Below are 19,588 nucleotides of genomic sequence, written 5' to 3'. Positions count from 1 at the left end.
GAGCTCAAACTCCATGTTTCTCAGAAACCCAGAAACCTGACTGATCTAGAGAAGATCTGTGTGGAGGAGTGGGCCAAAATCCCTCCTGCAGTGTGTGCAAACCTGGTGAAAAACTACAGGAAACGTTTGACCTCTGTAATTGCAAACAAAGGCTACTGTACCAAATATTAACATTGATTTTCTCAGGTGTTCAAATACTTATTTGCAGCTGTATCATACAAATAAATAGTTAAAAAATCATTTATTGTGATTTCTGGATTTTTTTTTTTTAGATTATGTCTCTCACAGTGGACATGCACCTACGATGACAATTTCAGACCCCTCCATGATTTCTAAGTGGAAGAACTTGCAAAATAGCAGGGTGTTCAAATACTTATTTTCCTCACTGTATATATATATATATACACACACACATACATACATATATATACATATATATATATATATATATATATATATATATATATATATATATATATATATATATATATATATTAGTCCATCTGCGCACAAAGGTTCCTCACGAAACTGATTTCGGACAGACTTCTGAGACAGGCAGCGTAATGGTTTAATGATCTACAGCAAAATAGAGAGAGCTTTGGTGAAAAGTGAATATTTAATTAATGACTACAATAGTTGCTAGAAATGATATCATAAGTGAAAAATGTTTATCAAAACTTTACAGTTACACACAAACTGACGACCACCCGCAACTTCCAGACGCCATCTTTATTTTTCTAGCTCTACTGTCTCACAGAATGGAAAGCACAGGATTGTGGGATATCAAAGGCAGTGAAGGCTACATCTATGCTGCCTTAAAAAATCGATCAGATGAAGGTATCTCAGGATACAGGAAGTGAAACTAACATTAAATTCATCCTCCGAAGGCAGCATTTTTCAGTTTTCGGATGCAACCCACTGCTTCCTGGGCCTTGTTGCTTTATTTGAATCCATGGAGGAAAGAAAGTAGTTTTGCACAAAAGAGTGTTTTGTAAGACACTCCATAGTTGTTTCTTATTTATTTACTAACTTGTGCCGCATTTGACCAATAAAACCATAGTTGTACAACGTTTTAAAGATGGTCTAGTCTGTCTTGTCTTGTCATTTTTGGGTGACAGAATGAAGTGCAATGAAGAAGCAGAATCTGTTGGCTGAGAGCGGTGACCTCTATTGCTCAGAAAACGTTACTGCAGTTCTCTTTCATTGCGAACACAGGAAAATAATCAAGTATTACTACTGTAATTATTATTAGTTAATAGTATTAATAGTTATTTAATCCTAACTTCAATTTAAATAACCTTGTTTTCCTTTTAGGCTGATCCCAGCCACTTTAACATGCAGGTGGAAAGAATAGAAAATTGAATCCTTTCCGTGGGTCCAGTCTTTGCATCTGTTTGTTTGAGTTTTAATTCAGGTCTCTGATGGAGTAGAATTGGTGTAGATGTCCCAACAAAACTAGGTCCCTAGAAATGCGGTCCTGAAACTGCAGTCTCTGACTCTTGCAGGACGGGTATTGATTTTCAGGACCAAATGCATGATTGACAACAATAGCACAAGTCTGTAATTATTTTTATTTAACCTATTTTTATACATAGCCGTATATGACATTTACAGAAAAATAGCTGCAAGAGTAAAAATGCCCCAACAAAAGCAAAATGCTTCTATATGATTTTTTTTTTTTTTTTGTAGCCTAAAGTGTCACAATTATGTCAGATGTAATATGTTATCATCGCATACAACAGAAACTTCCAAATCAGACAACACAATAGAGCAAACTGACACATAAAAGTATATTGCCATAAGACTGACATAATATTGACATTCGTTATGGCACATTAGGAATTCTCATACATTAATAAGCAGCAGAACCGTAACAAAGAATAAAGAAGTCCAACTGAATATGCACTCAGTCTAACTGCGTATCAGTTTAAACAATTTTTTTAAAAGAAGCATATATTAAATAAAAGAATTGTGTTTTTTTGTGAATAATATTGCTTATTCTTGATCTAGTCAATTTAAAGGTGCAGTAAGCAATTTCTGAGAAACGCTGTTAAAAACGGTTCAGACCGAGCAGCTCAACACACTTGTAGTTCAAGTGGCCAGCGGTAGTGGGCGTGTCCACTCATGATGGGGGAGGAGAAAGAGTGAGCCAATCAGCAGTAAGGGGCAGGTGTCCACCAGAGAATGTCTAATAAGGGGAGAACTTCCACTCTCAGTAAACTTCCAGCTTCTGAACTGGTTGCAGTTCCACTCTGGTTCCATATGAGGGCGCTCACAGGACGAGTGCAGAATGAATGGAGGTCTATGGAGCTATACCCCTCAAAATCCACTTTTCTCAGGATATAATTTTTTGTTTAGTAATTTGAATATTGTATTCGAAAGGAGATGCAAAGAAATTACACATTGCTGGGTGTTAGAGTCACTTATTTGCTTTAAAAAGTCTTTTAAAATGTCAATGACGTCATACACATCGTACGACCAGAGATACTGCTTTACAGCAATCCTTCAGTCGCTTTGGTGCTTTCGGGCTCTGCACTTTCTTTTCTCTCGAGGCATCGACAACACAGCTGACACAGGTAAATATACGTGCTAGAAGAGTTTTTGTTTTGTTTGTTTCTGGTCCCTTTTCGGATGACACGATGCCATCAAGCGGTATCTCTGGTCGTAATCAGTCCTTCACTGACCAATCAGTGTTCATTAGCAGAATGCTAGCGTGTTATGGGCAACAACAACTCAACCTGTAAGAAATCGAAAGGACATAAGTACTCGTTCATTCAACTTTCGACCTATAACCCATGTTGAACTTGCAAAACCTACAATCGAATCTGAGATTTCTCAGCGGCAGTCGGGTGAAAGAGACAAATTTAGCCGTCTAGCCCCATAGACTCCCATTCATTTTGCACTCATGGCTTTAGCCCCCAGTGGACCTCTGGTGGAACTACAACCAAAATTCGGTACAATAGGGCTTAATAGGGAGTGGCCAGGCTCTCCGTAGATGGGCTCTGTGTCCACTCATGATGGGGGAAAAGAGTGAGCCAATCAGCACCAGGGGGTGTGTCCACTCACTGCCTGTATTTACTCACCTTCGCGTTACTTTTTACAAAGCTTTATTTTGCTTCGCTTCAGCTATGATAAAGAGACATTGACTCTTGCAATGCATGTTTGTGCATTTAGGGGGCGGAGCAATGAAGGGAGGGGCGTGTTTGTTTGGGTTGATTTCAAAAATCATCAGTGTTCAACAATAATTCTCAGAAATTGCTTACTGCACCTTTCAAGTGAAACATACAACATAACCTACGTATCCATTGTGGAACAAATTTTAAAGGGGTGTCGTTTCATGACCAGTCAAAATAGGCAATGGCCAGGAAATGATCTGCTTTTAAATCAGAAGGCACGACTAATTGCTGTTTATTTACCACGTCATGCAACCAATTAAAAAAATTAATTGGTTTTAGTCAATTTAGAGGCACATTGTTTGGTATTCATTTATTGACTGGGAAGAGTAGGAAGAATGTGTCAGAATATAAATAAATGAAAACATTGTGATATGCAAAGCCTCACTTGCAATATTGAACTGACTTTTATTATATTTGAAAGAAAAACATTTACACACTTGTGTTCCTATTACATTTGGTTGAATTTCTTTTAATTTATAAATATTTACTTTTAAATTATAAATGTTATTGCACCCAAAACAGATGATTAGTTTGCTAAATTGAACTATAAAAAATTCATAATTGGTCCCAAGAATCATACAAAATAGAATTTTTAGGGGCAATGTTTGTTTATATGGCTTATATTTCCCAAAAGATTCATGATAATCATTAAAGGAATTCAGTTGAGTTGAGAACCATGATCATTTTGCAATAGTGAAGGTACAGGAATGTACAACCGAATCGCTGTGCATTATAATAATGATTCTCAACAAAGTAGCCTAAACATGATGTTACAATAGTATATGGGATACACACATTTTTTTCTTTAAAAGATTTGACATAAAAAAAAACATACATATGAAATATGTTATAATTATGCATTCTAATTTAAATCTAATAGGCATTGATTCTAATTGTGAAAATTCTTGAGACACAAAAATAAATACTTTCTAAAAAGAGGTATGGTGAAAAAGTAAATATTCACATAAATATTGATTATGGAAAAATATAACAATTAGTATTGTACAGAGATGAAGACTTTTTTCCAGTTCCCGTTCACAGTTCTTTCCTATGCAGAGATATAAAAAAAGCACCCCTCAAGAAAAACTCCCCCCCCCCCAAAAAAAAGGAAAAAAGAAGATCAAATCAACTCTACTAAAAAGTAGGCATAAAAGTCACCCAAGGTTCTGAGCAAAGAAAATAGTCAAAACAAAATTGACATTTAATACCAAACATAGCAGGCTCAAATGAGCCATTTCTGTGACATTACAGAGAACAGCTCCCTCATAATGTATATATTTTCACCCTCATCCTAACAACAAAACAATCTGACAACATCAGCCTAATATTAAGCACACAAACTAGTTTGGCAGCTTTACATGATGTCTGACACTAGAACACATACATGAGCTTGATATTACCAGAAATATATAGCTCATAATGTTTCTCTACATTCAAAACAAACTCACTTCATAACCGAATACACAAACATTGAACCAACTGAGCCACAAAACTGACCAATTTTCGATAAAGTAGATAAAATATTGGTTCTGACATGCCGACGGCTATAAAATTTTAGGATTTAAGTAGAAGTGATTGATAAAAACGATTTCTGCTACAAAAGATAAAAGGTTGCTTCCCCAGCATTTATAGCGTTTGTATTTACTGTATATTCTGAGAACTTGTCGATAATACTGGTTGGACACTCCCTTCTAATTTGTCCCCCAAAAAATGCAATCAGCCCCGTTCCAGCGTACCAGACACTGGTAAACGAACTAAAATAACCTACCACGATGACACGAAATGATTTGAGCATCAACTGTCAATATTTTAGAATCATTATAAGAATAAATTTAATAATGACAAACCTTTAGAAGGTATTATCAGAAAATATGTCACACATACACATGTATATAGGACACTCAGACATGCAAAACAGACACCAATCTAAATATGATGGCAAGAAATGACTTGTGTAAACCAAAATCAAAAATAAATATCAGAAGCTTTGTTTTTTTTTTAGATTACTGATAACTACTTGTTTGATTTTTAACCAGGAATGTGCATTTCTAATTGCTAGTACTATACGAATCAGTCTAAAAAACACAGAGATGAAAGACAGTAGAATTATGTATTCAGTAAACATGGTTGGTTTGAGATAGAAAGCTTGATGAAATGTCAATGAGTCAGGATTACCTAACCATACTGAAAACATACATAAAGTGCTAGAAGGAAATTGCCAAAACACATTTGTTTTCTCACTTATATTCTAAGTGAATGTACATAATATGTACATTCTACATCATTTATTTTCGCGTTTGACTAAAAAGATTTTTCCAAAAGAAAAATAGCTTATACTCAAGTGTATCAGACAAAAAGGTATTAATGACTGTTTACAAAAAATAAAAATGTCACTGCAGACTGCTTCTATCAGGCATTCTTGATTATTTGTTTAGTTTACAGCTAAAAATAGACATCTCATGTGTCCTGATCTTCTCAAAATGCTCTCTCCGTCACTGTAAAAATAAAGAGATACTCAAGGCACCCTTTTAGTTCCTTAGACTGCCACACCAACGAAACCTTTTTGAGACTCTCTAGGTTTCCAGGTGCCTCAAATATCCTGTTGTGTACTCAAGGAACTTCAATAACTGCCTTAAAGCCTTTATTTATAATGGGGTTGCTGCAGAACCAATGACGGTCTTTATAACAGGAACATATGGGTTGCATTTTGTAAGATCCATGGAAAACTGCCCTTCTTTAAGGATGCCTTGAGATTCTCCAGAGGGTTCTGCCATTGTGCCAAAGAATTGCAGGTCAGAATTTGTATACCATGGTTTTAGTTGTGAGTCTTCAAGAGATTTTGCCAAATCTTTCAACGGGCAACTCTACTTTCTCAGTGTCAATGTGTAGAATGAAATAAAAGTTAATGGCCTACTCTTGCTATAAGGGGTATGATCAAAGTATCTCCAATCCAATATTTTTGCAATATCCAAAATAAAAGATACCAAAATATCCTATATGTGTGCAAGAAATATCAACAATCATATATGGAATGGAGATACTGGGCAGCTTATCCTTGAAGACCCTAGTAGGAGTGGGAGATGTTATTGCCTTGCTCCTGAAGGCTCACCAGAAGATCGTCAATCTTCTCCATGTTCTGAGAGGTTGTCAAGGTGCTCGGCACATTTCCAGGGTCTGGCATTGACTGCCCAAGTAAAGACTGGATTTGCCCCTCACTCTCTTGCTGTCTCTGTCCAGACTGACTGATGGCAATGATCTGATCAGATAGTGTAGATCCTGGGCTGTTCATCAGCTGACGGCACTCTGCAGGAAAGAAAACATTAGAATGAGTTATGACTCTGAATTAGGAGACAAACTAGTCTAAAGCATGTTTAAGAACACTGCCTAACCATTCTGGATCTCAAAAAGGAAGAGGTCGGGCTGCTGATTCCGGTTGGGCTGGTTGAGGTTTCCACCCATTGTAGTCTGAAAGAGTTGACCAGGCTGTTGTACTGGAGAGGAAGTGCTGGTTTGAATTCCGGTTACATCACTCTGTGGTGCAAAAAGGGTTTCTTGAGAAGCCATACCCCCTTGCATGTTGGACTGGGCCATGAAGAGGTTTACAGACTGTGAGGGACCAGAACTTGGCGCCAACTGCATTGGTTGCTGGTCTTGGAAAATTGGCTTATTCAAGGATGGGTTGACCCCCATAGTAGTCTGATCCTGAAATGTCATGGGTTTAGACAGCTCCTGCTGCCTGACTGTAACCATGCCGGCCTGAGAGAAGGGAAGGGAAGTGTTCTGTTGTTCTGGAGATGCTAGGCTGCTGTTGTTCATCGATCCGATCTGAACTTGTCCACCGAATAACAGATTTGAGGTTTGCTCTTGTGTTACTGGAGAATTTAAGGACCCGAGGAGTAGACCAGCCTGCTGCTGCTGACCAGGGGAGAGTTTGCTTGGTGATTGGGAGATGCTCTGGAACATGGAGCCAGGTTGGGCATGCTGTGGTGACTGCTGCTGCTCCATTGTAGTGCCTTGCTGAATGGGGGACAGTTGGGTGGGAGTCTGAAATACAGATGGGGCCTCGAGAGACCCCTGCATAGAAGTGAGGAAAGCCAGTTGCTGTGGCTGGCTGGCATTGACAGTAAGTTGACCTGATACAGCATTCTGGGAAATAAACATACTGGTTGCAGAGGGCTGTGCTTCTACAGACATGTTGGACCCACTGAGAACATTGAGATTGCTTTGGAAAAGGGAAGCTTGGACCTGATCCTGGTTGGGTGAGGTCTTCTGTGTGTGGAAAAGAGCCTCCTGTGGGCTTTGGGCTTCAGTCATGGCCGTCGGATTGTGAAACAGGGAAGGTGAGGAATGACTTGGTTGCTGCTGAAGAAAGCCAGTTGCTTGTTGAAACAAGGTTGCTTGCTGCTGCTGCTGCTGCTGCTGTTGTTGTGATGGGGTTTGCTGGAAGAGGGAATTTCCATTCTGCACCATTCCCTGGGAAGAGCTCGGTTGCTCCGAACTACAATGCATCTGAACCTGGGGCTGAAAAAGCTGATGTTGTAGGTTCTCCAGAGTTTGCTGCTGCTGGTGTTGCTGCTGCTGCAACTGGATTTGCTGCTCTTGTTGCTGGATGTGCTGCTGCTGCTGCTGAATTTGCTGCTGTTGTTGCTGAATTTGCTGCTGTTGCTGTTGGATTTGCTGCTGCTGCTGTTGAAGTTGATGTTGTCTTTGCTTTGACATTGAATTCTCATTCTGGAGTTGGATGTTGCAGAATCCCTTTGCTTGCAGCTGCCGCACAGCCTGCTCTAGTTGTGCCACCTCATCTGGAGGTAGAAGGGAGAGCTGTTGCTGTGGGTTGTCATCTATTTGGGACAGCCCCACCACTGATCCGCCACTGTTGCTTGATCTCTCCTGTCCAAGACTGTTTCTGTGTTCCAAGAGGAATGGCTGAACTCCTTGCTGGAGAAGAGATTTATTAGGCACGTGGAAAGAGCCGCTGGATGCAAGATTATGTTCCTGGATGGTGCTGAATGGCTCCTTGTTAGAAAAGACAGAATTCGGAGATTGATCCTGTTCTCTTGTTTGGTGTGCCAGCGGACTGGAAAATTTGCAGTTATTGGTGGAGATCTCAGTACTCATGTCTAAGGCTTGCTGGGCTGAATTGATGACTTCAGAGGTCTGTTGGGTTCCAAACAGGATAAACATAGGCATTTATCAAATCATAGGGAAATGCTTGATGTGGTACTGATTGACTGTGGTGATTTATGTCTCATGATTTATACAAACCTTGAAGGGATTACTGGAGACCTCCATTGGTGTGGCCTCTTCTCGTTTAACAAGAGGCAAAACCGGCGTCATCAAGGCAGTATCGATTACTGTATGAAACAACAGACAGAAGGCCAGTGACTCTTCCATTTCAGGAAATACACTGGCACTCATAGCGCAACATCATGTTATGCTAATTGTCACATAGACGTTTGCTCACCTTTTATTTGTTCAAAACAACAAGGTGTCACTTGAGGCAAGACTTCCTTTTTCACAGAAGAATCAACAGCTGAAAAAATGTATACAAAATTAGTGATCTTTCTAAATGGTAAACCTTTCTAGCTCAGTGTTTCCCAACCCTGTTCCTGGAAGCACACCAACAGTACACATTTTTAAACTGTTCCTATTCAAATAAAACTGATTCAACTTATCAGCTCATAAAGACTCCAAGACCTAATATGGATGGGTCAAATAAGGGAGACGCCCAAAATGTGTTCTGTTGGTGTGCCTCCAGGAACGGGGTTGGGAAACGGGGGTAAAGATTAAACTGACCTGGCTCTGGAGTGTACGTAAATGGTTGAACATCATGGGATCGTCCGGCATTTGTAACAACATAGATACCAACAGATACAGGAGATGTGATAGCTGGATTCTGATATTCAGGAACTTTGACAATAATGTGATTCTAAAATGGGAGAAAGTCAAAGATTAAAAGATCACATCTTTTTTAATCACAACATAATGGTGGTGTCATATATATGAGAAGACTTCAAAGAAGTGTTGGAAGACTATCAGACTATTTTATATGATTCACTCAAATCACCTGCAAATCATATGGGATGTCTGACCATGCATTTTGTTGCAATTTCAACACTAGCCAGATTTATTTACTCCTCGTTTTTGGCTACATTTGCGTAAATTATGGTCCCTTTGCATTAGTATAATATAGTTTGTTGTGGCAGCACACAATGTATAAAAAAAAAACATTGACTAAACATTGACAACTAAAATCACTTCTGACATTTCAGGACAAGTCACTGTAAAAACAGATCTATTTAAATCACTTGCTAGAAAAGAACTAAAAACTTTATTGCGTACTGTTTGTGTATCTAGGCCATCAATCTGCCGTTCTTTCCATATTCATGTCAGACAACAATTGGGGACACTGATGTCTGTGACCTGTGCAAAGCTGCCTCTATTTTTGCAGTGCTTGATCATCCCACACAGTCAAATAATAGACACAGCAGATGCTATGGCTTACCTGATGGAAAAACTCCATGTCAATGTCAGCCTCTGCCTTCCAGGACTTATCATCTGCTACAATCAAACAGGGAGAGGTTAAACAGTGCAAGTGTTGTGCAGGAAGAGCATGTAACATGTAGCATGTAAGGATACCTGAAGCATTCTCCTGAAATATGACCTTGGTTCCTTTGAGAAAGTTTTTTCCGATAATAAAGACTTCATTCCCCCCTTTAACAGAACAGGTGTGTAAACTCTTCTTGAGAATCTCAGGTACTCCTGCAGGCTGGGCTATAAAAACAGAACCAATCGGAGAAAGAGAGAAAAAGACCATTAGGATACACAGCCACGTAACAATGTTTCTGTGCAGCAGACCATGACTAAAAATTTAGTTTCTGCACATCTGACATTATGTGTGGGTCAACAAATCCATACAGCAAAATCAGCCTGCGACTAGCGGAAAACCTGCTTACTTTTGCTTTGTATCCACACAAGGAAACCAGGAAGGGACACAGATAACATGCTGGTAATGCATAACCAGAAGGGCATTTAGCTACAAAAGTAGGCAAGGAGGTACAGTTGTTTCTTAAGAGTTAAATTGTAAGTGAATTACATCTGGTCAACATTGCAAAAAATTATTTTCTTACTTAGTCTTTTTGTCTTGTTTCCAGTCCAAATATCTAAAAATGATTATATCAAAATGCATTTACTAAAGTAGTAAAATGCCATAAGATATTATGTCTTGTTTTCTGGGGGAAAAAATCTAAATGAAGTTTGTTTTTCCTTAAAACAAGCTAAATGATCTGCCGATGGGGTAAGAAAAATAATCTCTCACCCCATCGGCATATAATTTAGCTTGTTTTAAGCAAAAACTCACTTTATTTTCACATTAAATGATAATCAAATAAATTGCAATTAATCCACATGTGCACTATTATATTGTCTACTTCAGTGTTAACTTTTTTTAGCATTTCACGCCACATTGTTAAGATATTGTGTCAATGCAACAACACCTCCAGTGCCAAAAACACATTGTTAAAAAGAAATTATTGCACATAATAAACAAGCAAATGTGTTTTCTGTCCTTACTAACACAATGACCATCAAAACCATTTTCTGAGGTAAATGACAGAATGCTACAGATGGTGTCAGTAGACCTTAAGTTGTAATCAACCTGGAATATTTGCTGGCGACACAGAAATTCAATTTTAGTACAATTCATCACAGTAAGCACCTGATGTTCTGCCTAATACTCATTCTCTCTCCTTTTTTTTTTTTTTTTTTTTTTTGGCTCTATGGCTTTAATAATATAAACATTCATTATCCCCCCGTCTAATCCCTACCTCTCCTATGTGATGAGAGCACCAGCTGGGCTCGCCAGCAGGGAGATGCTATGAATAACCCAAAGCCACTCACTGCACAGTATGGGAGACGACGAGGTCTGTAACGTGAGCACAGAGCCATCGGGGCGTGGGATGTTGACTCGAAACACCAGTCTGGCACGGGTACTCTTCTTCTTAGATCCAGCCACCCCAATACGGGCCTCCACATCGGCATTCCTGAGCTTCAGGATCCCCACACAGTCTACACTGTAAAGACACCCGACTGTCAGCTGGTCATCGTCAATATCAACTCTTCCAACCACATTTGATCAATACAGCCTCTGGATTAGAAGACTGGGAATTGTTCTTTTTGAATATTCAGTTTAAAGCTTAATGAACAATTTAAAGCTTCAAAGTGGGGTGCAATTCTACTAGTTGACACGTTGTTACATACGCCAGAGTCATATTGCTGCTGAGATCCAGAGGCACTTCGATGACAGTGGTGCCTTCAATGTCCACTTCCTTACAGGCAGTTGTGTTCCGGCCTGTGACCCTGCAAGCCTGGTAGAAACCATGGGGCTTCACACGTCCAGCATCATTGCCCACAAAAATCTGCAGGACCACTGACTCCTTCACACCCTCAAGCTGCGAGGATCAAGAAACTTGTGGTTAACAGAGTAACATGCATATATATCAATAGGGGAAAGTGAGAAGAGAACCTCATCTTAAAGGTACATTCATTTGTGTTGCGACTTTCCCTAAAGAGACAACAACAACTGTAGGTAACTGTAAGTCTGTGATACCCACCTTGATAGTAGGGAAACCCTGCTGTGTTCGGTCTTTCACAGACCCACGGCTGCCTTCGGTCAGGTAACGCGCTCTATGCTGAGTCTCAGGCTGCACCACAATCTTCAGTTCTTTCCCTTCACTTTTCTGCGGGTACTGACAAGACAGTATCCCGCCTTTGAGACCAGATGCTTGAGGTCCATCAGAGCTATGGAACAAGGATCGCTGGTGAACATCAGTCGAAAGCTAATTGGGGTTTCTGTACTTTTAGTTCATCCAAAAATGAAAATTATGTCAACATTTACTCACTCACTCACTCACTCTCATCTCATGTCATTCCATTTTAGTTAGATGTTCAGCTAATGTTTTTTAAATGTTACTGGTTTCAGATGGTACAGAGTTCAAAATTCAAAAGTAAGATTCATTAATGTTTGCAAAATTATAAAATGGAGTATTCCTTAATTTTGTCTCTAACATTCACATAACCATGAAAAAAACTTGTTTAAACATAAAAAAAAACAAATAAAAAAAAACGTTTTAAACAATCAGAGAACATTCAGATGTTCAGAAGTTTTCACAACTTAATGGGAACATTAGAAAAGGTATGAACAAACATTCTTCCAGTAATATTAATTAAATGTTTGTTGAATGGTCTTTAATAACGTTCTCAAAACATTTATTTATACATCATTTATGGAACTTTTTTGTGAAATATTTTAGTTAGACATTCGTCTAACATTTTCTGGGTCTCTTCGGTCAGAACCAAAATTTTTTACATTTAAAATGTTTCTTGCTTCATCTTAATGGGATGACACTTGGTGACTTTTGTCACATTAGCTGTGTGAACTGTGAACACACAAAAAAAATCATGGACATGATTCGGATATGCTAAAGGCCTTCACGCATAGTATCATAAAATCCCCTCAAAATTCTAAATAAAAATCCAAAAATATATTACATTGATTTTCCTTGGGGAAAAAAAGTTACATTTCAAGGCTTTGGTCACTTTTGACCGTGAAGGAACCAAGTGTGACCCAAAAATGAAGGGGCTCAGAGGATTAAATGTTACTTATTAGCAGTGTTTGGTAAGTTACTCTAAAAACAGTAATTAATTACTAGCTACTAATTATATCTTCAACAGTGTAATTAGATTACTGTACTAATTACTCTTTCTATAAAGCTTTTGCATAACTTATTACTAATTACTTTTTAAATCCCATATCAACCTCGACCAGTTGAACAATACAAGAATAGACATGAAACTGCTCTTTGAATTTTTCCAAATAAATAATATTTATTTGGAAAACAAAAAATTGCATAAATTATTCTTAAACTGACCAAAGGGAGAAGGTTACATTAAAAACATGCACTTTAAAACATGCACTATTGTTTCATATAAAATTGTTCTAAGAAGAGTATTTAATGCAATTACATCAGAAGTTACTGTAAATAAATTACAGGAAAATTAGAAGTAATCATTTTCAAGGGAAAATTTAATTTCTTATACCATGGTCTGGGTGAATACTCGATTCTGATTGGCTGCAGGGTGTCCATTAAAAAGTGATAATGTACACCTAGGAAAGGCGTCCCGTCAATTTGCCTGATGACAGTTCTAAATGATTGCGCTGGCTCAAACTCACTGCTGCGCTCGACTTAATAAATAAAAACCCTCACGATTTTTACTCTAAAACACATTAAAGTATTATTAATTGATTAAATATTTCTTTCTTTTGTAAGTGACCATGGTATAAGCGGGTTAATGCCCTTCGAGGTGTCCATTGTCAGGCGGAGGCAACCGTCCGACGCCTCGCCGTCGTCCATTAATACCTGATAATGGACACCTCGTCGGGCATTAACCCTTACGTAATGCATTTCACCCAACACTGCTTATTAGTTTCAAATAGTTCAGATAACATACAAAAGGAACATTCTCATAATGTTGCCTCTAACATTTACATAACCAAGATTTTTTTTAAAACATAAAAAAAACTGTACATAAAAAATAAAATTTTATAATTTAATGGGAAAATTAGCGAAACGCTTGTCACTTACAAAAGAAAGACATATTTAATCAATTAATAATACTTTAATGTGTTTTAGAGTAAAAATCGTGAGGGTTTTTATTTATTAAGTCGAGCGCAGCAGTGAGTTTGAGCCAGCGCAATCATTTAGAACTGTCATCAGGCAAATTGACGGGACGCCTTTCCTAGGTGTACATTATCACTTTTTAATGGACACCCTGCAGCCAATCAGAATCGAGTATTCACCCAGACCATGGTATAAGAAATTAAATTTTCATGGTCAAAAGTGACCAAAGCCTTGAAGTGTAACTTTTTTTCCCCAAGGAAAATCAATGTAATATTTTTTGATTATTATTTAGAATTTTGAGGGGATTTTATGATACTATGCGTGAAGGCCTTTAGCATATCCGAATCATGTCCATGATTTTTTTTTTGTGTTCACAGTTCACACAGCTAATGTGACAAAAGTCACCAAATGTCATCCCATTAAGATGAAGCAAGAAAAATTTCAAATTAAAAATGTAAAAAAAATTTGGTTCTGACCGAAGAGACCCAGAAAAACGTTAGACGAATGTCTAACTAAAATATTTCACAAAAAAGTTCCATAAATGATGTATAAATAAATGTTTTGAGAACGTTATTAAAGACCATTCAACAAACATTTAATTCATATTACTGGAAGAATGTTTGTTCATACCTTTTCTAATGTTCCCATTAAGTTGCGAAAACTTCTGAACATCTGAAATAAAATTTTATAATTTAATGGGAAAATTAGCGAAACGTTCTTAGAAATTGTTTTTGGGTTTCCAACATCTTGGGTCTATAATGACATTCGGGTGAGTAAATGATGTCAGATTTTTTTATTTTTGAGTGATCCATTCCTTTAATTTGATTAAATATTTTGGGTTCTTCACAGCAATCTCCAACAAACAGGCACCAAAACGTACCAGAAGGCCATGAGGCCCGACGCATACCATGGCACTAAATGGCTCACCTTGCTTTGGAACAGGTCTTGCTGTCTGGGCCAAGTTGTGAGAGCACAAAGTGTGGACCTTTGGCACTGTCTGCATCAAAGACATCCATGCTGGCCTCTTCAGCAGGGACCGGCTTTGACCCCGGCTTCTGTCGCGGGGTACACTTACGGGCCTTGCGGGGCACTTCAGTGTTGTCATTGTAGGAGCTGGAGCTCACAATGCTGAAGTTCGAGACTGAGTTCTCCATCCAGATGCTGTTGCTCTGCTCCGAGTCGAGAAGCAGCTCATCCTGGCAGGACATGTTGCTGTCGTCGAACAGGTCCTCGGGTGGAGGCGAGATGTTGAGGACAGGCCGTTTGGAGGGTGTCATCTGGTGTTGCTGCTGGGTCTGCTGGCCACCTTTTTCTCCGCAAACCCTGCCGGAGAGCTTGTTTTCCGCAGCCAGCACCTCGGCTTTCCTCCGACTGCTAACATCTCCTGGCGTGCTGCTGTCATTCCCGGCCATCCGTTCTGAAGCTGAGGTGGAAGAGGTGGGAAAAGCACTGCGAGGACTTCCCGTGCTCATAGCAGAAGAGGCGGACGACGCATCTGTAGTGTGCACAATTAAACAGTGAATAAAGGCATCGGTATCAACATGAGCCAACAGTCCCAGTCAAGTCAAGACATTTCTCTTTCTTTTCCTTACAGCTGTTCCAGTTTTTTTTTTTTTATCTTTTAAAGAGCATTATCTATCATTCGGGCAAATGTCAAAAAAGCAGTTGAAATGCTGTGGAAATAAATAAACGAACAACGGGAGCAAAACGATCATGCTGAATAACATCTGTGAAAAAAGAAAAACAAGCATTTCATGTAGAGTTACTGCAGAGCAGGCCATGACATCACTCTCCAAGACATTACGCACAGCCCGCTAGCCATAATATCCTCGTATGTCTTGGGTTTTATTAAGCATACATTGGAAATCTACAGTAATCGAGCTCTTGCATATGACCCTAAAAAAAAAAATGTGTCATTTGCTTTAATATTTATTCCAGTCTATATGGGGGTCTACATCTCTCATCCAAATGATGCAAGCAAATTCTTATACAAATTTGCACAAATTTTGATGGGAGTGAGCATAGCCACAGAAACAAGATAAACCAGTGTCTGACCTATGAAGCAGAAAACTGCAGAGCATTTTGTATGCAGACACTCCCTGCTTCAGAGAGAAATTCCTGGAATGAAAATGAGACAACCAATGAGTAATAAAAGCTGATAGTAAAACGAAGAGGCTTTGTTCAATTTTATTGGTTTGTTTTTGGTGCATCTAATGTATTCATTTGCCTTGAAAATCCAACTACACACCTTCCACTCCTCATTTGAACAAACAATGAGGTGAAGCATTTGTCACACACACACACAAAAAAACAGTATAATGCCTGTCTGCGGCATAATCTATAAGACATTTTTGATATTTGTGCTTGTTTTGCTTAAATAAACATGCAAATTCACATTCAGGGAGAAAAAGAGGTTGAAAAAACATTTATTAAAGTGATAGTTAACCCAAAAAAGGACAATTATATCATCATTTACACTCATGCCATTCCAAACCTGTATGACTTTTATCTTCAGAACACATTTTTTTAATATTTTCTCATCACTTCTGTCTCTCCATTGAAAGAATATTCAAGCTAAATTTTCAAAACGTTCACAAAGGCATTGTTAAAGTAATTCATATGAATCTTCTGAAGAGACACGATCGCACGATATAACATTAACAGATTTGTATTCACAATTTAGGCTTTTATTCCCATCAAGCAAGCATGTTTGAGCTTCTGATTGAGCTCTATGTATGTGAATAAAAGCCCAAATTAAATCTGTTCATCATATAAAGCGATCAAGTCTCTTAAAAATAAAACTTTGATTAAACCTATCAACTCTCCAAATGGATTACTTTTACAATGTTTTTTTTGTACTTTTGTGTGCAAATATTGGTTGAGTGGACTTTCAATGGATAGGCAAAAATGATTAGAGATTAATTTGTGTTCTGAAGATGAACAAAAGTCTTATGGGTTTGGAACGACATATGAGGGTGAGTAATTAATGACAGAATTTTCATTTTTGGGTGAAATAACGCTTTAACAGTGACTTAATACAGAGACAGTATTTCTTTACACTTGTCATTTACAACATTTATCTGCTGTAATGCATGAAAATGAACCTGGAAGAATCAAAGTGCTTTGAGGTCAGGCACCAAAAGGATCTGATGTAAAATGCAAAACTGGGTTGCATCATGGACGGTTCAAACCAGCAACCTTCAGCAATCTAGGGCTACGTCCGAAATCACCCCCTATACCCTCATTCACTATTCCCTAAATTAGTCCACTATTATAGTTCACTTGAGGGAGTGAATGAAAACGAGTGAGCGCCGAAATGGCTGCCGCTTTTGCATAGTTTGTGCTTGCTGTTTAAAAATCATTTGAAACTTAGCAAACTGGCCACTCCAATAGTAAGATGAAAAGATGTATCCTGAACTCTGTCATGGAAACTATAATTTTATTCATCATAATTAAAGAATTTAATTATCAATTAAAAATAAATTTTAGTTTGATATTACACTGTACCCACATTGGACCACTGGATGATTCAGCTGCGGCGCCATCTTCTGGCGAGACACAGGAATTCGAGGCACGCAACTCTTACAGTGCATTATGGGTATTCTCTAGCCGTTGAGCGTACATCGGTTTTACACTCGTTATTGCAGTGCATTGTGGAATTGAAGGAGTGCACTCGATATCATCCGCTATGGTTTCGGACACCACTACAAATGGCCGTCCCCTCAAACAGTGCCCTACTTAAGGGTATAGGGGGCGATTTTGAACACAGATCTTCAACCACCTCACCACACTGCTAAAACTCTGACAGCTGCCTAACAACACATACCAAGATGAGGACATTACACAGGCATTGAAATGCTGTTTCTCCTACAGGATAAGATTTTTTTTTTTTTTTTTTTTGTCTAGCGTGCTCTGAATATCATTGATTTTAAGAAGGACTGGATTGAAATTTTAGGATTTATAGGAGAAGAAAAAGCGATCACTAGGTGGCACCATCCCAAAACAGTGTTGATGATGCTTACCAAGTGTCATCCTGACCAACCAAGTAAAAACTGGTATTGTTTTATTAAGTAGGTGGCGCTGTCCCCAAACTTCTCAAATACTTTCAGAACATGGAGATAAAGGCCTGTTAGTCCTGACTAAGACTAAGTTCTAAGGCCTGCCATAGACTCAGCCAGACGCATAATAAGAAAAGTAGCACATTACCAACCTAAGGTTGGCCCTTTAATAATAGTCTTTGTTTGAGTACAGGCCTATGAACCTACATGGCATGAATGAGACAGTGACAATAACAATGGGGTGAGTTTGACATCCCTCCTTATAAAACAAACTCAAATTCTGAATGTTGCTACCTCAGAGTGGGCTCTTTACAACAAGCTTGTGAAATGAATTCTGCATTGTAATCCTATCTATGAACCATCAGAACAGAAGATCAGCTCATGATTTGGATGAAAAAATATTTATAAATGGGTCCTAACCACAATGGCTGTGGAAGAACATTACATAAAAACATCATTATTCTGATGACAGTGTTGTTTACATTTGGAAGACTAGTCTAGGCTAATCAGGCCACATTCTAGTCCTCCCACAGTCCAGTCTTCCCATTCCAAATGCTCAAATATGTGGGAATAATGCCCTGTAGCAACAAGCACCATTATACTAACGGTGTTTCGCAACTTCCTTAATTCTAAGGAGAAAAGATCATTAATAAATGAAATATTCAACACTGTGTTGTCAAATGGAAACAGTAAACAACATTGCTTAAAATTAAGACAAAATAAACAATAAATAAAAAAATAAAATAAAAATATGTCCCAGTCAAACACATGACAGTCAAATATGCACAAAACAAAAACAATATGATTTTTCATAGACGTACAGTAGTTTTTCCTTGTTCAGATGAAAAACATTGGAATTAATTATAAAACAGCAAAGATGGGCATGTTTTAAGATGGCAATCATCACATTAAAATACAATTAATATTTAGTAATGTTATAGATTAAAAGGTAGGGTAGGCAATGTTTTTCAGAAACACTTATTGAAACTCTTTTCACATCCTGATAGTAATTAATAATAGAAGTAGGGGTGGGTGATATTCCGGTAGAAATTTGTCAACCGGTAGAGATTTTGGACTATCGTCTCTATCGCGGTTATGCTCATGTGACATTGCTGTGCAGAGTGATCACCAAAGATTATCATTTGCATGTGTTTTATCATTAAAAAGTCATTTTAAACTGTTGAAACGCAATAAGCAGCGAAAGAGAACTCATTTTGCCTACCCAACCTTTAACTACACGGACAGAAGAATGATTCGGGCTGGATAATGACACTAACTTTGTAACATTGACACTGTTATTGAACTGAACTGAATCAACATTGACTTGAGCTGAATAATGATGATGTCACCTTCTGTAGAGCTGCTTATAGCTGATAATTGAACTTGTTTCATAACTTTGCAACACTGACAGTCATTTAACTGAATTGAAACAAACACTGAGCTTCTAGTTTCATTCATTAATTCACACTGAATTAGTTTAATAATTCGTTAACTTTACAACAGTAACACTTGTTATTTTCCTGCTTATTAATGAGAAGCTTAATATATTAATGAGAAGATATAAATCGCTGTATAAATAAATGTGACTTGACTTCCCATCCTTTAATCATCCTCACCATTTAACCACGGTGGCTCGTATGCAAATCATAATGGTAGAGGATGCATCCAGAAGTTT

The 19,588-nt window shown here is 38.1% G+C and overlaps 1 protein-coding gene across 5 annotated transcripts in view; it reads right to left on the bottom strand.

Moving 5' to 3' along the window:
• The window catches only part of LOC308686836 (lysine--tRNA ligase-like), a 77,470-nt gene that overhangs the window by 18,129 nt on the left and 39,753 nt on the right, over positions 1 to 19,588 (bottom strand). For 2 of the 5 annotated variants that reach the window (XM_081358871.1, XM_081358873.1), the window contains exons 3-13: positions 14,783 to 15,350; positions 11,789 to 11,975; positions 11,436 to 11,626; positions 11,076 to 11,248; positions 9,816 to 9,950; positions 9,682 to 9,737; positions 8,973 to 9,105; positions 8,641 to 8,709; positions 8,442 to 8,530; positions 6,566 to 8,333; positions 6,286 to 6,479 (exon numbers count right to left, since the gene is read on the bottom strand). In XM_081358871.1, the coding sequence (XP_081214997.1) occupies positions 6,286 to 6,479; positions 6,566 to 8,333; positions 8,442 to 8,530; positions 8,641 to 8,709; positions 8,973 to 9,105; positions 9,682 to 9,737; positions 9,816 to 9,950; positions 11,076 to 11,248; positions 11,436 to 11,626; positions 11,789 to 11,975; positions 14,783 to 15,350 (3,563 nt within the window). Of the gene's footprint in view, positions 1 to 6,285; positions 6,480 to 6,565; positions 8,334 to 8,441; positions 8,531 to 8,640; positions 8,710 to 8,972; positions 9,106 to 9,681; positions 9,738 to 9,815; positions 9,951 to 11,002; positions 11,249 to 11,435; positions 11,627 to 11,788; positions 11,976 to 14,782; positions 15,351 to 15,910 lie in introns of those variants that run through there. The other 3 variants (XM_081358874.1, XM_081358872.1, XM_081358875.1) reach the window with 3 other exon arrangements.

Source organism: Scardinius erythrophthalmus (assembly GCF_964197995.2).
Source record: "Scardinius erythrophthalmus genome assembly, chromosome: 2".
In the NCBI taxonomy this organism is placed as follows: domain Eukaryota; kingdom Metazoa; phylum Chordata; class Actinopteri; order Cypriniformes; family Leuciscidae; genus Scardinius; species Scardinius erythrophthalmus.
The sequence above is the reverse complement of the archived record's forward strand: the minus strand, read 5'-3'. Positions and strand labels throughout refer to the sequence as shown.